The sequence below is a fragment of the Lactuca saligna genome, chromosome 4 (assembly GCF_052625555.1).
Source record: "Lactuca saligna cultivar CGN05327 chromosome 4, ASM5262555v1, whole genome shotgun sequence".
Lineage (NCBI taxonomy): Eukaryota > Viridiplantae > Streptophyta > Magnoliopsida > Asterales > Asteraceae > Lactuca > Lactuca saligna.
Window position 1 is genome coordinate 31,100,475 of NC_136420.1, and position 23,038 is coordinate 31,123,512.

At 36.2% G+C, this 23,038-nt stretch overlaps 1 protein-coding gene across 3 annotated transcripts; it reads right to left on the reverse strand.

Moving 5' to 3' along the window:
- Positions 1-5,291: 5,291 nt before the first annotated feature.
- Positions 5,292-8,619, reverse strand: LOC145041488 (NOL1/NOP2/sun family protein). 3 transcript variants are annotated; one of them, XM_078989593.1, is made up of 13 exons: positions 8,601-8,619; positions 8,429-8,521; positions 8,199-8,326; positions 7,762-8,053; positions 7,430-7,577; positions 7,167-7,304; positions 7,023-7,085; positions 6,766-6,887; positions 6,240-6,677; positions 6,037-6,137; positions 5,868-5,949; positions 5,671-5,732; positions 5,292-5,575 (listed from the first exon to the last, which is right to left on the reverse strand). In XM_078989593.1, exons 3-13 carry the CDS (start codon positions 8,315-8,317, stop codon positions 5,464-5,466), a joined length of 1,677 nt encoding a protein of 558 aa, XP_078845719.1. In that variant the 5' UTR covers positions 8,318-8,326; positions 8,429-8,521; positions 8,601-8,619; the 3' UTR covers positions 5,292-5,463. The 3 variants fall into 3 exon arrangements, with proteins under 3 accessions (XP_078845719.1, XP_078845718.1, XP_078845717.1); XM_078989592.1 differs by having other exon boundaries at positions 8,596-8,614; XM_078989591.1 differs by lacking the exon at positions 8,601-8,619 and having other exon boundaries at positions 8,429-8,588.
- Positions 8,620-23,038: the final 14,419 nt, after the last annotated feature.

Below are 23,038 nucleotides of genomic sequence, written 5' to 3' on the forward strand. Positions count from 1 at the left end.
GTGTTAAAATAGTTTAAACTGATACGTCCCCTTGTTCAGCAGCCAACACGACCCATGTTGATTTGCACTAAACTTACACGGTCGGTGTTCAACATGGTCAACAACTCCCATTTTGGTCAACATGGCCCGTGTTGATTTTGCATTGTATATCCAACACGGCCCGTGTACCCCTCTGACTCCGAATCCAAACTTGATTTTTCCAACTTTTTCGTTCTTCGCCTGATCATCCCGAAACCTTCACCAATGCTTCCCGGTACCTCCCAAAGTGCATTCCAATCTCCGGTTTACCTGAAAAGATATGAAAGTGTGCAAATAAGGTTGTTCTAAAGACTAACATGAATATGATGAAATGAAAGAAAAAGGAAGAACAATTACGCTAAATAGATGCATGAAATGGGACTAAAAGGTGTACAAAAAGGTGCACAAATTGCACCTAACAGTAACCGTGAAGGCAAGCCCAACGCTGGTAAAGTGGATACTTTGGACATTCAACACAACAAGCCTAAAAGAAGAAAAGATTCATTCAGGGTGGATTGCAAAGCAAAGATTGTTTTAAAGATAATACTTGGCACTGTAAAATATGTTGTTCATGATTTTATTGAGAAACATTTTCACGCTTTGTTTAGTAAGGAAACTATTCACTTATCACGTGCCAAGAGAAAACTTGATTACGCACAGGAAAGTTTTATTCACACGTCACAACATGTCCAAACAAAACATTGGTGCAGCAAAAGCACATAGATTCTATACTAGCATAACTGGTTGTCATTCTGATCGAGGCTGGCTTTCTGACTTCAAAAATAGTACAAGAAATCTTAATTGTTTCACAGGTAGGAGAGATTCCAAATTTCTTGTTGACAAAATGAACAAAGGAAAAAATATGTCTCAAACTTTACTTTTGAGTATACTTTTGAGTATAGAGTTGTCGACAAGAAGCTAAATACACTTTTTTGGGCGGACGAGACAGCTAAGTTTAACTATAATGCTTTTGGAGATGTTGTATCACTTGATGCCACGTTCAACACAAATAGGTATGTTTTTCTTATTTTTACTTAATTTATCTTCACTAAAACATGTAGTTGATTTTCCTTTATATAAAACATATTTTCTACACAGGTATAACATGGTTTTTGTTCCATTCACTGGTATAGATAACCATAAAAAATGTGTAACATTTGGTGTTGGTTTGTTGAGAAAAGAAGATTATGACTCTTACTCTTGGCTGGTTAAGGCCTTCTTGAAGGCATTTACAAAACCACCTACATTGATATTATCATATCAGGATTCAACATTGTCCAAAGTTGTTAAAGAATTGATTCCAACAACACATCACAGACTTTGCATGTGGCATATAACTAAAAAGTTACCAATGAAGGTACAATTTAATTCCCATACTCGTATAATAATTATCTAACCACACCAATTACATCAAAATCATACATGTTCTTAAGGAATTGACATTCTTTGATCACAATTAAATTAGAATACAAACTATATTCTGCATATCATTACATTTCAGACACATTCTTATTCATACTAACACATTTATGTTTTTTAACTAGATATCAATTGAAATTTCTACCAATCTAGAGTTCCGTAATCGTATCCATGGCTTAATATGGAATTCTAAAATTGAACCACAAGCATTTGAGGCTGGTTGGGAATGTTTGTTGAGGGATTTCAATATTACATACAACAAGTGGTTGAATGTTATGTACGGGTTGCGTAGATTATGGATCTCATCATTTTTTAAGGACATACCAATGTCTGGTCTTATGCGAACTATGTCATTGTCCGAAAGCCAAAATTGGTCATTTCAAAACAACACCCTCTCTGGTTTGTATCTTGTCATTTTTATGATGTCTTTTGAGACTAATTTGGAACGACAAGACATAATCAGATTTTCAAAGATTTTAAGACTTCCAACACTTCTCCTAAAATAATCAAACATCTTCCGTACGAAGTTCATGCATCCAAAGTGTACACCCGTTAAGGATGAGCAAAACCGAACCGAAAAACCGAAAAAAACCGACATAACCGAAACCGAAAAACCAAAACCAAAACAATAACCGACGGTTTAGGTTTGATTTTACAAAAACCGAAAAATAACGATTCGGTTCGGTTTTGACGTATAAAACCGCCCATAAAAACCGAACCGAACCACATGTATATTATTTATATTATGATTTAAACTTTTAGTTTTAGACTTTAAACTTTATCTCTTTAATACTTTATGTTTATTTTCAACAAAGTGTTATTGATGTTAAACTTTGATATTTTGAACACTTTTATGCTTTTATAATACAAGAATTCGTACTCTTTATTTTAGTATATTTAAAGTAGATACAATACTATTTATCGCAACATATTTTCACTAGGGTTGAACCCAAAATTTTCGATTTTCGATCTTTTTTATCTACTTTTCTTTCATCGGCAACAACTATTTCAACCTCGACAACACCTAATATGTATTTTTGCGTCCAACCCCATATATACATATATGACTTAAGGTGACATTTTATTAAAACGTGACGTTAAATTCAAACCATGAAGACATAGCAAGCCATGACGACCTTTTTAGAAGCTTGCTTAAAATTGTTGCGGGTAAAAAAGATCACTCTATGCTAACATCATATTTTACATTGTTTTCAGAATGAAGATCTATTTTAAAGTCTTGTGCTATAAAGGAATAAGGGACCATATTAAAGAGTTTCATGAGACACAACATATATGTGATTTGATCTCTCATTAGATTAATTTGAGGATCAATGTTTTCCTATCAATAATATCATAGTTGATTTGATCTCTCATTAGATTAATTTGAGGATCAATATTTTCCTATCAATAATATCATATATGAACAATTTCCTTCGGTGTTGATTTGTTATTTATTTCCAAATTAAAGGACACGTAACTTTCAATTAGGAAATAATTTCAATCTCCAAACTAACAGTTAGAACATTTAATCTCCAAATTAACATATTAGAATCCATTTATAAAACTTTTTTTTAAGCAAAAAAAAAAAAAGTTCTTGTGAATATAGGGTCAAAACAACCGCTTCATGATTTGAAACCGGATCCAAATCCAAAACCTATCTGCATCAAAACCTGGTTTAGACAAAAATGGTTCGCCTTGACACTAGTTTGAGAATATAGTCGTTGGAACCGGATTCTACAAACCGGCTATTGATAAAATTCTCATGTTTTTTGTGTTATAGGAACGGTAATACTCAAGTTTTTTAGGTGTTATATGGCCGTTTTTGTATATCTTATACAAAACGGTAATACTCACTTTTTTTGGCCTGGCACTTCAAAAATAAGACCGCTGCCTTCACTTTTGTATTTGATTTATTGGGCCAAATGCTAAGACCAAAGACTCATTTAATTACTCTTTGGTAAAGCTCCGGCTTTTGAAGGTTCTAACACACACACACGCTATATCTCTCTCTAAAACAATCCCTGTTTTGCTTTGCTTTACTGCTGAAAAAAAAGCTCCAATTAACCACTTTCTCTCAAACTGGTGTCAATCAGTTTCTATAGGTTTGAGTATTTTCCGGTTTATGGCCAAACTGGTTTTGACTTGATCTGATCCGGTTTGTGCACCTCTATTTTTAATAATATTAACCTAACAACCAAACTAATTGCATAAAGACAAAACTGTACAAATGATCCCTGTGGTTAGCTGAAAATTGTCACTACCAGAAATCCAAAGTTTTCATTTTGTTGCGAATTTTGTTCAATTTATTTTGAACTTTTTTATATTGACGTTTTTGCCCTTGATATTCTATTGTTTCATTTTTTCTAATTATTTTAATGTTTTCTTAATAAAATAAAAATAAAAAATAAATACACAAATCTCTCTCTCTCTCTCTCTCTCTCTCTCTCTCTCTCTCTCTCTCTCTCTCTCTCTCTCCACAAATCCAACTTCCTCATTCAAACTTTCTGAAAATGAAAATACAATCATCGGTGACTTAGGCTTCCGGTGATTGAGTGTTCCGGCGACTGAGGGTTTCGGAGGCCACCACCGTGTATTAACTACCGTCTGGAGCACCACCATCTCTTCTTTCACCTCAACCCACTCTGAAGTTCCAGACCTGCGACATCTCTTCGGCACCGCCAACGACTCCGACTCCGACGACACCATCGACTTTGATTTCGGCAGAGCACCACCATTCTATTGTCATTATCGTCTGGTGTAACACATTCTCATCGAATCTGGAAAGACGATGGAGGCCTATTCAAACTCACCCCCATTGAACACATACCGATGTCACCCATTTCTCTGCCTTCTTTTCTCTTCATCTCTATCCTTCTTCGACGACGATTCAAGCTACGGGATTGATAAATGCTAGCGACACTACTCCAATCGTCCGTTTAGGGTCTCTACTTCGCTATATCGTTCGTCTCGGTTCAGATTTGTCGGCGCTAGGGTTAGGGTTCCCAAACAGCGGTGGAAGCTATCAGATATGAGGGTTTTCCTGTTGAAGGTTAGTGGAGGCTTTCAAATTTGAGGAACGACGAAGCTCCGGAGATGTGGAGAAACGAAGGCGGCGAAGACCTAATGTTTGATTAGGAAGATGGCGTCAGGCCTCCCTTCTTCAAGTTGCAGATAAGATTTGTCGTAGTTTTAAGTTACCAGGTGGTGGAAAAATGGGTGCCATCGATGGTGGTGGTCCGGCTAAATGGGTGGTGGGAAATGGGTTAGAACCCTTTTGTCGGAGTCGCCACAGAAATGGTAGCAGTGGCGGTGGTTTCCGATTATACTTTTCAGATATGAGGTTTTCAAGGAGATGGTGGTGATGTTGACTTATAGTGGTCATATTGGCTAGATGTTTTGACCTGTCGTGGTGGTGGTGACGTTCATCATTTTCGGTGGTGGCATTTATGTTTTCCGACGGTAGTGTTCAGACTTTCCGGTGTTCATGTTAGCTGAAGAGAGAGACAGAGAGAGAGATTGCATATTTTATTTATTTATTTTTATTTCTTTATAAAAATTATAAAAATCAAGTAGAAAAGACAAATTTTATTTTCAAAAAAATATTTAAATAAATTTTTTTGAAAGAGAAAAAAATAAAAAATAAAAAATAATATTTAAATAAATTAAAAACTAAAAAATATAAAAGTAAGAGCAAAATTGTCATTATGAAAAAGTTTAAAGGAAATTGGACCAAACCCGCAACAAAATGAAAACTTTGGACCTCTGGTGCTAGTCCAAAACTTTTTGGATCAAAGTGGCAATTTTTGACTAACCACAGGGACCATTTGTGCAGTTTAGTCTTGCATAAATTAATATGAGTACAAAACTGAAACATTATTAGATTAAACGGTAAGTAATGACTTTGTTGCATAAATAAATATATAATTAGGCCTTAAGAACATGAAGCCCCAACGACTTTAATCTATAACCCAATACTCGCTATGAATTTATCTATGAAAAATCAGTCAGTCACAAAAAATTGTACAGCTAATCTTTGGGGCCAACTGTGAATTTGGCTATGAAAAATCCAATTGTATCATGTGGGCCCGAAGGATCAAACCTCTGTACAAGATCTTCCTCACCAGCTCTCAACCATTCCCTAAAAAAATTTACAAAAAACAAAAACTTTACAACTCAAAGGAAACAGATTTATAAAAGTTCCCAAATAGAACAAAGAAAAATAAAAAAACTTACTCAGAATATCCATTAGATGATTCATAACGACCAATCAAACCAGGTCCACCAATTCTTGGATCCTACAATTTCATAAAAAGTAGACTTAAATGCAAAAAAAAAAATGGAATTACAATTCTATAACTAGGGTATAGATTTTTCAATATGAAAAAACAAAAAAATTAGAAGGTTGAAATAATAAGAAACTAATAACAAACCTGTCGAGCTAGTGAAAGAAACTTGTATGTGTCCAAAGCATAACGAACCAATGCCTCATTTTCGCCTGGATTTATCGTGCATCTGGAATTTTTTTTATATGATTAATTTTTATCCAATAAATAATAAAAGTAAAAAAAAAAAAAAATCAAATTCATTTATTTTTCTTACGTGGAATATACAAGAACTCCACCAGGGCGAACCAGCTGAACAGCCTGATCAAACAAACGTTTCTGATACTTCCCATGTCTTCTCAACGATTCCACCGTATCCTTAAATAAATAAAATTTTAAAAAATAAAAATCATTAAAACATATATAAATAAATAAAAAGATTTTTTTTTTTTTTTTTTTTTGTTTTTAAAATTGCCCTACCTCTCCAGCAAACAAGCGGGGTCTCAATCCAAGAGCAGAACAAGGAGCATCAAGAAGTACTCTGTCAAAACTATTTGGCAAAAAGCCTTCACATTTATCCACCCTGCCACCTGTCGATTGGTTTCTCCCGGGCCCATTCTTCATCCTTCTTCTTTCTTTCCTTTCCTCTGCTTTACTTTTATAACAACCTACTTTCATTCCCTCATCCTCTCTAATATTATTATTATTATTATTATTATTATTATTAACTTTCTCCAAAATTGGTAAATCTTTCGTAACACAACTCATTGACTCTGCCTCTTCACTGCCTTGACTTTGACTTTGACTACAACTCTGTGTCATTACATTGTTTTCACAAACAGCTTTTAGTGCATCTAACTTATACGCTTTTATGCTAGTCAACCCCAGTTCTGCAGCTAGATTGTGAATTTCAAGCACCTGGATAAATTATTATTATTTAAAAAAACAAAAAAAGGAATAAATACAGATACATGAAAAGATATATAATGTAGTAAGAGGATTTTACCTTGTTGTGAGACCTATCAACTGCAATCACCTCTCCTTTATCTTTCATAATGGAAGCAATTGCAGTTGTTTTTCCACCAGGGGCAGCACACATGTCCAATATTCTTTCTCCCTCTTGTGGATCTATAAATATATATATATATATATATATATATATATATATATATATATATATATATATATATATATGAATTGCCAGAATTACCCCTCGTTGACAATCAGAAAGAAGAAAACAAAGATGTATATGTGCAGACATACCTAAGACATGTGCAGTGATGATGCTTGGCAGGTTTTGAAGAAATATGTCCCCCTTCATCACATCTGTATGTAGTAATTTTTTATTGATGAATTTCAAAAGAATTTAGGGTAAAACCGTAAAAGAAAAATAAAAAAAATGTATACCATTAAAGGATGTTAATCTAAAAACTCTATCAGTCATATCCACACCAAGACCTGATAATCCACGAAAAATTCCTGCCCTTGACATGGTTGTCATTCCTTGACCAATATATAATCCATCTCTTTCAAGATAATGAGGATCTACAACAGATATATAACAAGTGTTATAATTTATTTATAGAGAAATAAAAGTAAGTAAGTTGAATTAAGAGAGAGAGAGAGAGAGAGAGAGAGAGAGAGAGAGAGAGAGAGAGAGAGAGAGAGACCTGTTTTGAGTCCTTGAAGGACAATGCCACGTGTGATTCCAATAGCCCATCCATTGTCACGACTAGGCTGTTCAACACCAACTGAAACTGCAACTACATCCCCTTTCTCAACATGAGCACTGCATGCTAATATACCTGGAACATATACCTACACAAAGGAGAATGAGAAAGGGAAATTGGGCACCAAGTCAAGTTAAGCAATCATAAAAGAAGACACATGATACAAGATTACAAGCACTAATGAAAAAACAAACATGATTGCTAGAATGTGTGATCATTTGAATGAGGATGATAACAAAATGATTAATATAATAATTTCAACTGTTTCTTACCTGAGCACCTCGAAGAACTGCCTCTGCACACTTACGGCTGACAATTATCTCCTTAGGAGGTCTGTCTTGCTGATAATCATACTGAATATCATGTGGACCTGAACCCTTCACAAATACAACATAGTCTAGCCCAGGTATCTGACACTTTAAAACGCTTAGGGATTCTACATCACCATGCTTTACAGTATCTTGCAGTCTCTTCTCGCATTGAATTTCCAGAATCTTCTCAATCACAGCTTCAGTTGTTGTGTTCAGTGTGTTTACACGTATACAAGAGTAGCAAGAGGGACGCCTATACAATTATAAGAGCATACATGTGTAATAAAATGATTGGTTAAACTTATAGAAACTAAGACAACAAGTCTTGTACAACTTGCCTAGTAACATGTAACTATCAAAACTTTCTAGAAAATAGAATCCATATGTGAAGCAATTACGTTAGTGCTTTGGAAATGCGAGAAAAGACTTCTGCTCCGTAAGCATTGGTGAAATACTCTTCCACTTGAGGATTCCAACGCAACGTGGGGTTGTAGCAGTAACGTTCAGATGAATCCATCAGCAGGATCTATGATTGCAGTTGCAACAAAAAAGGAAAACGAAACATTATAACTAGTTGCATAAGCACGGATTGATGAAATGAGAAAGGAAGAAAGCATTGCAGGTGGACCTGAGACTGTGACGGGGACTGCGATTGAGAGGGTGTTGTTCGACTGCTGAAGCTTCGGTTTCTGTTAATAGCTCTGAGAAGAACCCTCGCTCCCTTCATTCAACATTCAATTGAATTTAGAGAGGCAAAAAAACGTTTTACAGCATAGCCCAATTTGACCTACATACCTTACCTTGGGGTTTTAGTTTGCACTAGGGTTTTATAGCTGTCTATTTCGGTTTTAAAATAAAGATTTTTTTTTCATAAGTGTATCATTGTTTCTCTACGCACACAAACATCAAAATAGTGATTGTTGTCTGTTGATATCAAAATAACGCTTGACTTTCAATCTATTTCTAAAATGTTGGGTTTTAAAAGCCTTTCCATTTAGCCTTTCATATTTTGATGTTAAAGAAAAGGAAAATGAATTTAAAAAATAACGGAATATCAAAATTGTACATAAAAGACAATTCTTCTTATTTTTATATAAAACATATCATGTTACCGGTTATTGTTCAGGGTGTCAATTTATGACTAGACGCGATAAAAATACACGAAACGAAACGAAATCGGGATGAAATCAAAATTCGAATTCGTGTTCGTGTCAAAATTAAAAAACACGATGTCGTGTTTGTGTTCATAAATCGACACGATTAAGCATATCGTTGTCGGGTTTTTCGTGTTTGTCGTTTTTATCGTGTTATATATCTTTAAATATGAATGAAATACACTAATAATTATGTAATATTATCTTTGTCGTGTCGTGTTTTAATTGGTTCGTTTTCGTGTTAATGAAAAATAAAACACGACATCGTGTTGTGATGTGTTCGTGTTATACAAAACCTTGTCGTGTCGTGTCAGACAAAAACACGACACGACTGCCCGATTTGACAGCCCTAGTTATTGTAGGTCACAATCAGGTTAGACTGTTTTTTCTATATAATAACAGGTCTTGTACGCATTCCCCTTCATCGTTTCACCCAAATTGAAAGAACTAGGGTTTTTCCTTCATCCATTCTACAGACATCACCATGGCTTCAACATTGAAGGATGAGTTCTTAACAATCGAAATGAATCATACATGTTATTTTGTCCCCAAACCCATTGTGTATTTCAATCTAGTGAAATTGGTTGTTAGCAATGTCGACTTCAGAAACATGATATTCACGAAGTTCATTTCTTATGTAAAGAAGCTGGTAAAGGATGTTATAATCATTGTCTACTATTATGTTCCACAACGTTCACTAAAAGATAGGTTGAGAGAGTTCGAAGATGAAAATGATTGTATACGTTTTCTTGATGTTAGATATGAGAATGGTGGATATATATATATATATATATATATATATATATATATATATATATATATACATATATATATATATATATATATATATATATCCACCATCATAGTCAGGAACCATTTATGGAGTGGATTGTAGAAAAGATAGTTGACGATGGATGCTCAGATGGCCATACTAATGATGATGATGATGATATAGACTCTGAACTTTCAAATAATGATTTTGTGGAGCATGAACCTGATGATGAAGTGATACGAATACACCCATATGATGATCCTTTCCTTGGACAAAAAATTATTAGGCCAACAAGAGTTGTAGATGATAAGAAAGATGTCAATTTAGATCTTCCTCGGTATCCTGTTAATGATCCTGACCAAAAATGGGATACCATGGTATGAAATTTTGTGATCGTTTTGAACTTAAGCACATGTTAAGCAATTATGTTGTAGCAAATGGGTATAAATGTGGTATGAAAAGAATGATTCAACTAGATTATTAGTCAAATATTTCAAAAGATAAGAAAAGTATAAATGCCCTTTTAGGTTGTGAGCAACTTGGATGAGTAAAGAAAAATCACTTCAGATTAAGTCCTTAATCTCTAAACACAATTGATGTGGGGCCTTCTATTTAGGTGAAACCCTAGTATGATGGGCATATACATATGTACGCAGGACGTACATGTGGGTACGCTAAGCATACTAGGGTGTGCCCTAGTATGTTGGGCATATACATATGTACGCAGGACGTACGCGTGTCAGGGTGAAACCCTAATTGTTAGGGTTTGTGGAGTATTTAAGCACCATTATAGGTCATTTGGACTCACTCTTTCAGCCTCCAAGTCCTTTAGCCATTTTGAGAGAACCCTAACCCCATAAGTGAGCATCTTGAGCTTATAGTGTGATATTTGTTTGCCAAAATGAGAAGATAGTGCATCAAAGGAGTCAAGGAAGGAAACAAGCTTGTAGATCTAAGATTATCATCTTCTTAGGGAGCTCTAGAAGGTAAAAACAGCTTCTACCTTTATGCTTGGATTGTTTAGATTTTTTTGGTAGCTTTATGGTGTTCTCCTTGTCCCAAAAGTCCCAATATTGTGCATGCTTTGTTTTTGGATGAGTTTGGTTGTCCTTTCAGACCTAGGGATGGGTTATAAGTCATGAAAATGATGTCCCTTTAGCTAGTTTGGTCCCTTGTTCCTTGCAGGAGGTCTTAATGGATTAAGACCATGTGTTAAGGAATTTTTGGACGACCAAAGTCTTAAAGTTTGAGACTTTATGGTTTTATAGTGCTTTTGAGTCCTAGATTTGAAGTTTGAGCTTAAATGATTAATCCATTAAGCACTTATAGAGGTATTAAGTCCTCTGTCGTCATACCCCCAAACCAAGGATGGCGGAAACGTTCAGGGGTGGAGCACTTCATGTATAGTATCACAACAACAAGTATAGTAGTGCTCAAAGTAAATACAACCATTATAAATATAATCAAGAAAGTTACACGGTTTATAAGAGTACATGTTTCAAAATCGATTACAATATAATGACAAACTGTTTTGATTAACGTCGAAGCGTCCCATCCTCAAAAGTTGGTAGTCACCGGTTTCTATTGATTACCTGAGAATACAAGTAAATTTTGAAAGAGTGTCAACGATTATGTTGGTGAGTGCATAAGCTTTTGTATATAGAGTAGAAATCCTTTCTTTGTAAATTTAAGGTATACACAAGAAAAATCCAATATTTTCCTCATAAAATGTGTTGCAGTCTTAAGACCTAAGACCCAAAATGTACAAGTATTTTACCATACTTATAATAGTGTATGTAGTTTTATAAAAATAAAACCCCTTTTAATCATAGAGATCCCCGTAAACTATGTGTATTGTTATTTTCCTATGTGAGTTGTTATAATCATACTGTTTGACATAGTAGCATGTGGCGACGTTTCTTCAAGCATCGGAATGTTATGATATTTGTCACCCCAGACATGTCGGTCTAGCTGTAGCATGCTGCTAAGGTGTGGGTTGTCAATCCCAATATAGATCTATATACAAGTATCACGCTCTCCCTACAAGAGACTTTGGTTATAACTACAAGATTTTTAACCAGTACTCTAAGAGTTCAATGAAGTAGTGTCTCACAACCAGATTTAACGAGTTTACGTGTAGTGTAATTGGAAAACCTTTTTGCAGTAAGAGTATAACCCTCCTTAGTATGTTTGTAGAGTTGATGTAACATAAACTATACCTATTATAGCTTATCATGAATGTGTGTAGTAATGAAAAACTCGTTTGTAGTGAGAATTGAACCTTTTCATAGTGAATAGTAATATAGCAAATCATAAACTATACTTTTTATAGTTCATCATGTATGTTTGTAATGACCAAAAATCCTTGTAATGAAAGAGTATTTCTGTTATTTTAGGTGTAACTTAATAGAAAACACAAGTAAACATGTAATCATCTAAGATGAACACTTTGCTCAACACATTACAAAGTGTTAATAACTTGTAACTGTTTGTGAAACATCCCAAAAACACAGTCTGAAAATTTTGTTTAATTTAATAATAAAAACCATAGTTAATAAACCTCATATAAAAATCATAAGCAATGTATCTCAAAATATTATAACAACTGTCAAGTATATCAAAGTATAAACATCCCAGGTTGAACAAATGGTATGTTCACTGCAATCTTCCCAAACTTCTCTTTTGAAAACTGAGTACCTGAAACCAAAAGAACTGTAAGCACAAAGCTTAGTGAGCTCCCCCAAATTACCAAATGTCATATAATAACATATAAAGCACATATTGGGCCCTGCCCACTGCATCGGACCGACATCCAAAACTGACTAGGGCCTTGCCCACTACGTCGGACTGAAGTCTGAAACTAACTAGGGCCTCGCCCATTGCATCGGACCGAAGTCTGAAACTAACTAGGGTCTCGCCCACTGCATCAGACCGAAGTCCAGAACTAACTAGGGCCTCACCCACTGCATCGGACCGAAGTCCAGAACTAACTAGGGCCTCGCCCACTGCATCGGACCAAAGTCCGGAACTAACTAGGGTCTCGCCCACTGCATCGGACCGAAGTTCGGAACTAACTAGGGCCTCGCCCACTGCATCGGACTGAAGTCCAGAACTAACTAGGGCCTCGCCCACTGCATCGGACCGAAGTCCAGAACTAACTAGGGCCTCGCCCATTGCATCAGACCAAAGTTCGGAACTGACTATGGCCTTGCCCACTGCATCGGACCGAAGTCCGGAACTAACTAGGGCCTCGCCCATTGCATCAGACCAAAGTCCAGAACTGACTAGGGCCTTGCCCACTGCATCAGACTGAAGTCTGGAACTGACTGAATATAGCATAACATAATCATAACATATAACAAAAACACATATACTTCATACTGCATCGGACTACAGTCCGTAACTCATAACACATAGACATGGTTGTAGACCCATTCCTACTGGAAGGAAACTCACCTCACACTGTTGTAGTCCCGTTGACAAAACCCTAACCGTTGGATGACAGATTCCGAATCTATCAATCATCAAAATAACACCCAATTAATAATTGGGTTCCAACACATAACCATAAATACCTACTTAGGGGTGATAACTACTTTACCCATAACGTATCTTTATTTAAGCCCAATGCCCAACAGTCAATTATGAGTCAAAGCCCAACATATGGCCTAATTTTAGGCCCAAGCATATACATGGTCTTATTCCAAGGCTCAATATCATATAATCATTAAGGCCCAAACTATGGCCCAATTTTCCAAATTGGGCCTAATCCATCATATCGGCCTTATCCTAAAGCACAACTAATTACTCTAGTCCATTTGATTATTCTTGGATGACCCGTTAATAAACCAATTACCAAAGCCCAATGGACAGGCCCAACTCAAGGCCCAAGTGAATTTAAAGTTTCACATAAAATGACGATTAGGGTTAAGTGTTTCTTACTTAACCCATTTAGGACTTAATTCATTAAGTCCATTACTCTACTAGATAAGTGCTATGAAGTGATTGGGCTTAATACACAATCTAATCTCAATGGCCCAAGAGTGGGTCCAATAAGTCTAAGGTCCAAATACTCACAATTAGGATTTTCTAAACCCTAATTAGGGTTTTCACCCAACCATGGCCCAATAGGCCCAAATATTAATCTTTAAGCCCATTAGGGTTTTGCTAAGTCCATTAGGGTTTGCTAGTGGGGCACCACCCACTACCACCTCAGGTAGTGGTGGTCAACAGCGGCTCACGGTGGCAGCCACCACCTTACGGTGGTGGTTATGGTTCTTTTCATTGCATCTTCTACTAATTACAATTACAAGATTTTAATCCATAAATAAACACACACACTAACTAATCTAAAACACACACAACTACTCTAGTGGTGGTTGGCAGTGGTACAAGGCGGCAGTCACCACCTCATGATGGTGGTGGTTATGATCTTGGACCAACGCAACACCAAAAGCACTTCCATCATCAATCTAAACGCACCTGAAAGCCCATAGCCACCGAAGATGGTGGCTAACGGTGGCGGAATGGCGGCAAAAGGTGGTGGTGAGGATTTTTCTTCATTTTTCCTATCCAAGAATATGAATACAATATTAAATCACGAACTAGGCCTGCACACACACTAAATCACGCACACAGTGGGTAAGGCTCAATATGTGTTTATATGTTGTTGTATGGTATGTAGTAGTTTGGGGGAGCTCACTAAGCTTCGTGCTTACAGTTTCAGTTTTGGTTTCAGGTACTTCCGCAAGTAAAGGGAAGGGCTCGGGTTGATGGCATCGCACACACCACAGCTTCAACTTTATCCCTGGGAGTTTTGTTCAGATACTTAGATATGATTTGATACAGTTCTTGATATGACATTTTTATTATGGCTTTTGAGATACCTGACGTATGGTTTTATCATATGACATTCAGTGTTATGACTTTTATTATTATTTAAAAACAAATTTTTTGGGTCGTATTTTTGGTATGTTTCAAGTTGGTATCAGAGCCTTGGTTTGAGGGATTTAGGCACACTTCTGGGTGTGTTTGAACTCAAACTAAGGAAATGGTAAAATGTTTTTTTCGAAAGAAAAGAGTTTTAGAAAAGTAAAAAGAATTTAGAAAGAAAAGGACTTTGAAAAGAGAAAAGGGTGTGGTGCATGCGATCGACCGAGCCTAAGTAAGTACTCCCAAATTACCCATACAACAGTATGTATTAGTTAATGTCCAGTTTCAGTTTCAGTAGAACAACATGCTAGTATAGGACTGAGGATCTAGGAGGATGGCTTATATGCCTGCTTTATGTGTTTCAGCTTTATAAGAATTGCATGCTAGCATTGAGTAGTCAGCAGTAGGATAACCTGTTTAGGTTATGCCTTATATCATGAGCTTAGCATTGTATGCTAGTACAATTTCCCATTATGAGGATAGAATTGCTTGAGTAGTCTCATGTGTCTGAATGCTGCTTGTTTTGTGCTTTGTGGGACTCTGAGTGATGAGAGTTAGCCATTAGGTGAATGCGTCACGTCACATGTGAACAGGGTTGAATAATCTCATAGTGCTAGACTTGGCCCTACTGTGCAGCTCTTATCTGAGTATAACCGTTGTAGGGACGAGTCTTTTACTTGAAGGATTATCTGAGCCTCGCCGCATGTGATGGTATTCAGTTGATGGCTAATTGGCATCACAAGGGGGCTTTCAGTAGTTGAGGACTGAATTGGGTATAGTCATAAAATTCCCTAGGGCAAGCCTATGATGGGAGTAGCAGAGATTATTAGCAGTAACAGTGACTTGGTGGAGTCAAGGCAGTACTTGAGGAAAGTACGGATAGATGTGGAAGATAGTATGGGCCCGTACTGCTGAAAGCAGAGGATCCGTACTCGAATCAAGGAAAGCTGAGATGAGACCAGGAAACTTGTGGTAGTACTGATTCCTTGAGATATATCAGTGTTCCTGATGTTTATTATGTTGTATTTCAAAATTGTGGTATTACGCCCTAGACCAGCAGTCGGCAGTTCAGGTGTCGGAGGGGGATCAGGATTAGGCCCGGAGGTCGGGCAGTTGGATGAGCAGACTAGGGAGTTTCTCTCTTCAGAGATTACTTGCACCATACTTGAGCAGACTCCTGTGATCTTCGGTTCGATCAAGGAGGGTATCTTATAGATGATGGACGAGAGGTTGAGCACCTTTCGTGCTGAGGTGGCGGCCATGATGGGGTCGCGCACGCTTACTTTTAGGGAGTTTCGGGCATGCGGGGCTCCGGATTATCATGGGGCGCGGGACCCCATAAAGAGCACCAGATGGTTGGCATACGTGGCTAACGCTTTTCGCACTAGCAGATGTCCCGAGGGGGACAAGGTCAGATTGGCATCATGTCTTCTGAAGGACAGGGTACGGGATTGGTGGGAGGAGATTGGTCATGCCATCGGGGATGATGCAGCTTTGGATGTCATGACCTGGGAAGACTTTACTACCAGGTTCAGAGCCAATTTCGCACCGGTTATTGAGGTGCAGCAGTTAGCACACGAGTTTCAGGATCTTACCCATACTACAGAGACAGTGGAGGAGATTACCGCCAAGTTCAGGGAGAGGGCTCTTCTTGTTCCTCATTACGCGGCTGATGAGGAAATGAAGATGGCTCGTTATCATGAGATGTTGTGGAGTGACATCCGCCAGTTTGTGAGCCGGTCCAGCTGTAAAACGTTGGATGACATGATTGCTAGGGCGAGATAGAGATAGAGAGAGAGAGAGAGAGAGAGAGAGAGAGAGATTGACCTTGAGATGGAAAGAAAGAGGAAGTCGGAGGCAACTCTAGGTACAGGGAGTGCGGGCAAAAATTCCAAGGGTTCATATCACAGAGCTAGGAGTCAGCAGAGCCACGCTCGGTGTGGCAAGTGTGGGAGATTACACGATGGGGCGTGCAAGGCTTTTGAGATACCCGAGGCATGGTTTTATCATATGACATTCAGTGTTATGACTTTTATTATTATTTAAAAACAAAATTTTTGGGTCGTATTTTTGGTATGTTTCACTTTAACCCTCGACTTTTAAAATTCTTCACAAATTAGTCTGGGACTTACATTTATTAATTTACTTAAATAAATGGGGCGTTACATTTTGTATCTAGTTTTACTTTTCTGTCACTATTTTTGTAAAAAAAAATCACAGAAAAATCAGCGTGAGTCGAAATCTAAATCCATCAACTCCATAAGTTCACAAAACGTGTCTAGTATACTCACAATTTCTATTATGATTTTTAATGATTCCTAACTAGTGTCAAAGTGACCATTTTCACTTACTAGTCTGAATTCTTTGTTACAGTGATAGATAGTATTGTAAAAATCACCATAAATTGTAGAAAAATTGTATGAACATGTGCAAGTAGTCATTTTAAAAGTATAAACCTGAACTATTTTCATTTTAAACAGTTTTGAAAGTTACGGAGTTTAAGATGGTCAAAACATATCGTGATTGAGCCATAACTTTTCGGTTGAAGGTTGTCATTTGAGTTTAAACATGTTTTTGATGTTGTGACTTGTATTATCCCCCATAAAACTAGATGAAAATGTGAAAATAAGAGGGGCATAACCTTACTTTGAGTTATTTCCTTAAATGGATGTTGAAAAGAGAAGGTTTCCAAGTCAAGAACACTTGGAGAAAGCTTGAGGATTTGAAGATCCTAAGAACAAATATGACGATATTTGTATAATAATTTCATGATTTGAGTGAAAGAGTGTGGAATATTCAAGTGCAGAAATGAAGAACTTACCAAGAGTGAAGTAAAAGTTGAAAACTTCTTGGAGGTCTCGAGTTCCAGACATAGGGAAGAGTGGGAGGGAGAAAAAGTGTATTTTTGGAGGATGCAATTGGGTTTTATAGGTGAAGAATGAAGATCTAATGAGTGGATTTAGGATAGGGAAATCTGATAGAGTGTTGGAAAATGCATAAAAGGACAGTGATTTTATATGTTAAAGTATGAATAGTGACATAAAGTGGGTATGGTGTCATAGCTTCTTGGAAAAGTCAACCAACCCTTAGATAATGTCTTGTACAAAAGATATTATCTATAGTAAAGATTTCCCCAAAATATGATTAAAATATGAATTTATGGGGTCTTATATATCAAAATATGAGTTTGGGTGAAAATCCCCCGTTAAAATCATCAAAAATGGGCTTAAAACGCAAAAGTGGTAAAAAACCGGGACCAAGAGGCGAACCTACGAAGTTCTGAGGGTCAGAACCAAAGGTTCGGTCCAGGAAGGTTGAGACCCGAAGATGGGTTCAGTCCGAGGTGGCTCGCAAGCGAAGTTGGTTGAGTGGGGGCTGAGAACGAGATGAACCGCAAGCAGGCAAACCGAATCGGATGTTGCTGAACCAAACCAAAAGCAGGCGAACCAAACCAAATGTTGTTGAAACTGAACTAAATCGAATGGTCTCGGTCCGAATGTTGATTTCGGTCTTAAGGAGGGTTCGGTCCTAGGGGCTTCAGTCCTAAGGGTTTCGGTCCTAAGAGGCTTTAGCCCCATATTGTTGTTTTTCAACTAATCTTCCCGTTTCGAGTGGTTTTTGACTAAGTTAAGGGTTGGGATGCCCCGAGTGACTATAAAGAAGTTAAGAGAGGTGTTTGAGAGAGATTTGGGAGAGAGAGAGAAAGAGAGAGACAGAGCGAGTGAGGTTTAGAAAGACTTTGCCAATGACCTTTATTAGTGTTTAGCATCTTAATGCAAGGTTTGTAAATCCCGTTATGCCTTGTTATGAGTGTTTTACACCCTCGAAGGGTACATGATAGTGCTTTACAGAGTCATTTCCTCACTCACCCTTATTAGGGTTTAGAATTTCTGAACATTCGAAAATTTTGAGTGATACTTTGTATTATGATAGAGAGTTGTACATAAGAAGACGTAGAATATATAATATATTACAATCACTACATGGGTTTATCGGTTTGACTTGTTGCTTTTTTTATAAAAAAAAATGCAATTGTTTTTCAAAACTGCATTTTTTTAACAAAATAATCAACGTTTTAGGTGCATATATGCATATTTATTCAAATGCATATATGCATATTTATTATACTATATTATTCGTAAGTAAATTAGAAAAAAATCTCATTTTAATTAATAAATGAAAAAACATCACAAATGGTCCCTGTGGTTTCCCAAAATCTAAAGTTTAATCATCGTGGTTTAAAAACATCATAGATGGTCCCTGTGCTTTCAAAAATTTTGATGTTTGGTCCTTATTGCTAACTTCGTTAACTTTTGTCCATTAACTGAAGGGTATTTTTGTCATTTCACTACCACTGGGACCATTTATGATCTTTTCACTTATTTAAAAAATAAAATAAAATAAAATAATATGCAAAGGGGGTCCACCATATCTCTCTCTCTCTCTCTCTCTCTCTCTCTCCCAACCCCTCTCTTCCTCTTATTCTTATATATATATATATATATATATATATATATATATATATATATATATATATATATATATATATATATATATATCAACCCCTCTCTTCCTCTCGTTCTTATATCACCAGCCACCATCGTCGTGTTTCTCACTCTTTGTTGCTGATCGGAGGTAGCCAAACACCATGTGTGGTTGTTACTGCTTGTGTGGCTCCATCAGACCAACTCCTTCCGACCACCTATCACCGCTCACCGCCCTCCCTTTAAGTTCACGTTGGCAGAAAACAAACGAGCAAGGCAGTGGAACTGCAATTGCACGCTGCCACCACCAACTGCCACACTGAGGACTCTGATTCACTAAAACTAATAGACCCAACAATGTATCTTCTCTTCCACCTCCTAATTTGACCACCGGTTGTATGGTTGTTTCTATCTCACAAAAGTTTTTAAATCAAGAACCAGGGCATGCATCTTTTCTCTGTGAATAATTAAGACCACTATCTCTATTGAAATCATTCTCTCTTCTCTTACACCGTTTCATTGTCCATCATCATAATACCACCATAATCCTTTTCAATATGCAATTTGAGAACATAAGGAAGAAGGGGTTGTGATTTGAATCTGTATTGATGAGAAGAAAGGCACATAGGAAAAAAGGGCATCTCAGTCTTGATCTTCAAAGGTTAAGGGTGGATCTAGTTTTCTTGAGGTGTACCTGTTGCTCGATTCAGACGAGTTTAAATATAACAGAGGCATCTCTCTTTCTCTCATGTTCTTCATATACTGCAAAAGTTATTATGATTATCAATTTTTAGTTCACTGAAATATGCACACAAAGTGTTTGTTAAAATGCCAAGGAGAGTTTTTAATTGTTATGATCCATATTTGCCTTAAATCCTTTTTTGTTATTATGTGAGGTGTTTGGCTAGCTCCGATCAACAACAAAGATTAAGAAACACGGTGGTGGTGGCTGGTGATATCAGAACGAGAGGAAGAGAGGGGTTGTGAGAGAGAGAGAGAGAGAGAGAGAGAGAAACCTTGGATATTAAATTTAATTTTAAAAAATAAAAGAAAAGAAAACCTCATTAAAGGTCCCTAGATAGTTAAATGACAAAAATACCCTTCATTTCACAGTGTTATCATTTCTTCATATCAAGATTTCCATATTTTCTTCAATTGATCACCTTTCACCTCTTCAATATTTTCCAAAAATTCTTCAAAATCTACAAGAAAATAAAAAAAAATTGATTAATGCAAGAATACGCACATGTATATTGTTGGATTAGTGTCTAAGTCCATAACTATTTTGGTATGTACTTGATCCGATAGTGCATGGTCCTTTTGGGTTGCCTTCACCAAAGCAACTTGATAGGATAAATTATGGAGAGAAAGGATTAAATATGATTTATTAATATATTGTGAGAATAATATATTAAAGGAGAAATCATATTGTTTAATTAATATTAGTCAATAATTAATTGGTAATTAGTTTTGTGACTAAAAGAGATTAATTAAACTTAAGGGACTGGAATTGTAATTATAAGATAATTGCAATTTGGGCCATGGATTGCCTTATATTATAAGGTGGACGAATTCTATGGGGAAGCCCATATGAAATCATCCAAGGCCTTGAGGAAAGGGCTCTATGGGTTGCCTAGGGCTTAAGCATCTAATTTAGGGTTTCCTTGTTAGATAACCCTAATAGCCTTACTATATAAAGACCCCTTATGACCCAAAAACGTGGCTAAGACTTCTCTAGGGTTTGTAGATGGTTTTGGTCAGCCTCCATCCTCTCTCCTCTTCATCCTCTAGCTCTTGGTGTTTGTGAGCTATTAGAGGAGTGACATTTGTGACTCTAAGCTTTCTAAAGTCAATACAAGGAGGAATTGAGATTGTTATTGCTACATAACAATCAAGGTATGATCTACACCCTAATTATATGTTATATTGATTATCATATGTTAGATCTAGGATTTATAGTCTTGGATAACTTGCATGTACAATAGAGAAACCTAGATCCAAGCATTAGGGTTTGTATGAGCACATAGGATGTTCTTATGACCAAAACTCATCAGTAGTATCAGAGACATGATTGGTTTCTATTGTATTGATGCCTTGTATGTTGAAAAAAATTTGTTTTTTTTGGTTCTGCATGATGGACTCGGCGAGTCCCACTGTGGACTCAGCGAGTTGCCCCTACTAGGCGAGTCCATGGGGGGTACTCGGCGAGTTCGAGCGTTAGATGGAGCTATTTTCGGGATTTCTTGCTGTTTATCTTTGAGATACTTGACTTTATCATATTAGATCAATATAAATCCGATTTTATGATATATATGAGTATATTCTTGATCTAATTAAAGATATTTATCAATTAATAAAATATTTATTTCTTTATGTGATAATTGATTAATTATTTTGATTAAATTGGTAAATTGTTTTGCAAGAAATCATTAAATAAATCGAATATGGATAATTATGTGATTAAATGTTAATTAAGATTATTTGTTATTTGATCCTTGTTGTTATGAAAAGTTTCATATTTTCCCCTTTAGGTTTTATAGTTTAAATTTGAACCCAAAAGTTTTGTTGTTTTGAAATTTAAATAGTTGAAACCCTAATGTTTTGAAAAAGGTTTCAAAACTTGCCCTCAAGTTTTGGAATTTAAATTTTAATTAATAATTTAATTTTGATGTATATTTAAATTCTAAACCCTAATGTTTTGAAATGTTTCAAAACTTGCCCTCAAGTTTTGGAATTTAAAAGTTGATTAAAAGGTTTAATTAGGAATGTTAAATTCTAAAACCCTAGTAATGTTTTGAAAAGTTCAAATCACACCCTTATGGTTTTATTAATTAATTAAGGAGTATAATTACAAGAGGTTTAATAAATCCATAAAAATTTAGGTTTACAATTTAATTGAATTAAAAGTATAATTGTTAAATTTGACCACCTAGTATTTTAAAAGTATAAAATGCACCCTATACTATATATAACATTAAAAGTCTAACATTATATATATATATATATATATATATATATATATATATATATATATATATATATATATATGTATGTATGTATGAGTAAAAAGTCAGTCTTACCGTTAGTAGGTCTCATTCACGAAGCTCGTCTATAAGGGGTGTTTAAGGAAATTGCCTATAATATGGCGATTGAATGGGTATCCACTTTTACCCATCGCACTCTTGACTAGTGGAGAGTCGTTAGCCGAACGGGTAGGATAGGATGAAACCTTCCATTATAAGTATAATGAAATACAATGTAACTAAATGTTTTTCAAATTCCCAATCTTAGTTACTTAGGCAAAAGTGAATTGATGCAATTCCATGAAATTTCACTTTGTGCCCTTGCGAAGACGTTAGTGGAGCGTGTGTGGTTTACCGGCACACTAAATGGTTCTAAGCAAAGGTAGCAAAGGGTGACTCAATGTTTGTCATAGTTTGGTGGAGCGTGTGTGGTTTACCGGCACATCGAATAGGTGACTGTAACATGTGAGGGCACCATGTAAGTTTGCATGGTTATTCACACCCGCTTTGTGATCCTCGGCATCCCAGTCACAAACAAGAGGGGCATATCGAGATTTAAACATGCCATTGAAATGTTCAATGAATCTCAAAGGATCTAGGAGTTTTCATAGATTTAAAACTTAAATTTCTTTTTGTTTTTCATGGTGGAAATTAGTGAATCGTCATTCACTTACCTTCAAATATTATGCAACTAGATTACATCATCTCTTTTCTAGGTTGTAGCGTATTGTGTTGGGTCCTAGACTTGGAATTTCATTTGGGTGATTTACCAAGGACTCAATCAATCAACTAACTTGAATTCGTTTTCTCCCGTTTTGTAGATGTCAAAGTTCGACAACTATGGTCTTCCCAAATCCCGTGGAACAATCATTC

What these genes read in the sequence shown, in the direction of transcription:
- LOC145041488 (XM_078989591.1), bottom strand. Translation starts at nt 8,527, where the DNA reads ATGAAGGGAGCGAGGGTTCTTCTCAGAGCTATTAACAGAAACCGAAGC. An exon ending in CATCACTGCACATGTCTTAG is followed by an intron (nt 6,888 to 7,022) that starts GTATGTCTGCAC and finishes ATATATTTATAG; the next exon opens with ATCCACAAGAGGGAGAAAGA. An exon ending in TCATCTAATGGATATTCTGA is followed by an intron (nt 5,576 to 5,670) that starts GTAAGTTTTTTT and finishes AAATTTTTTTAG; the next exon opens with GGAATGGTTGAGAGCTGGTG.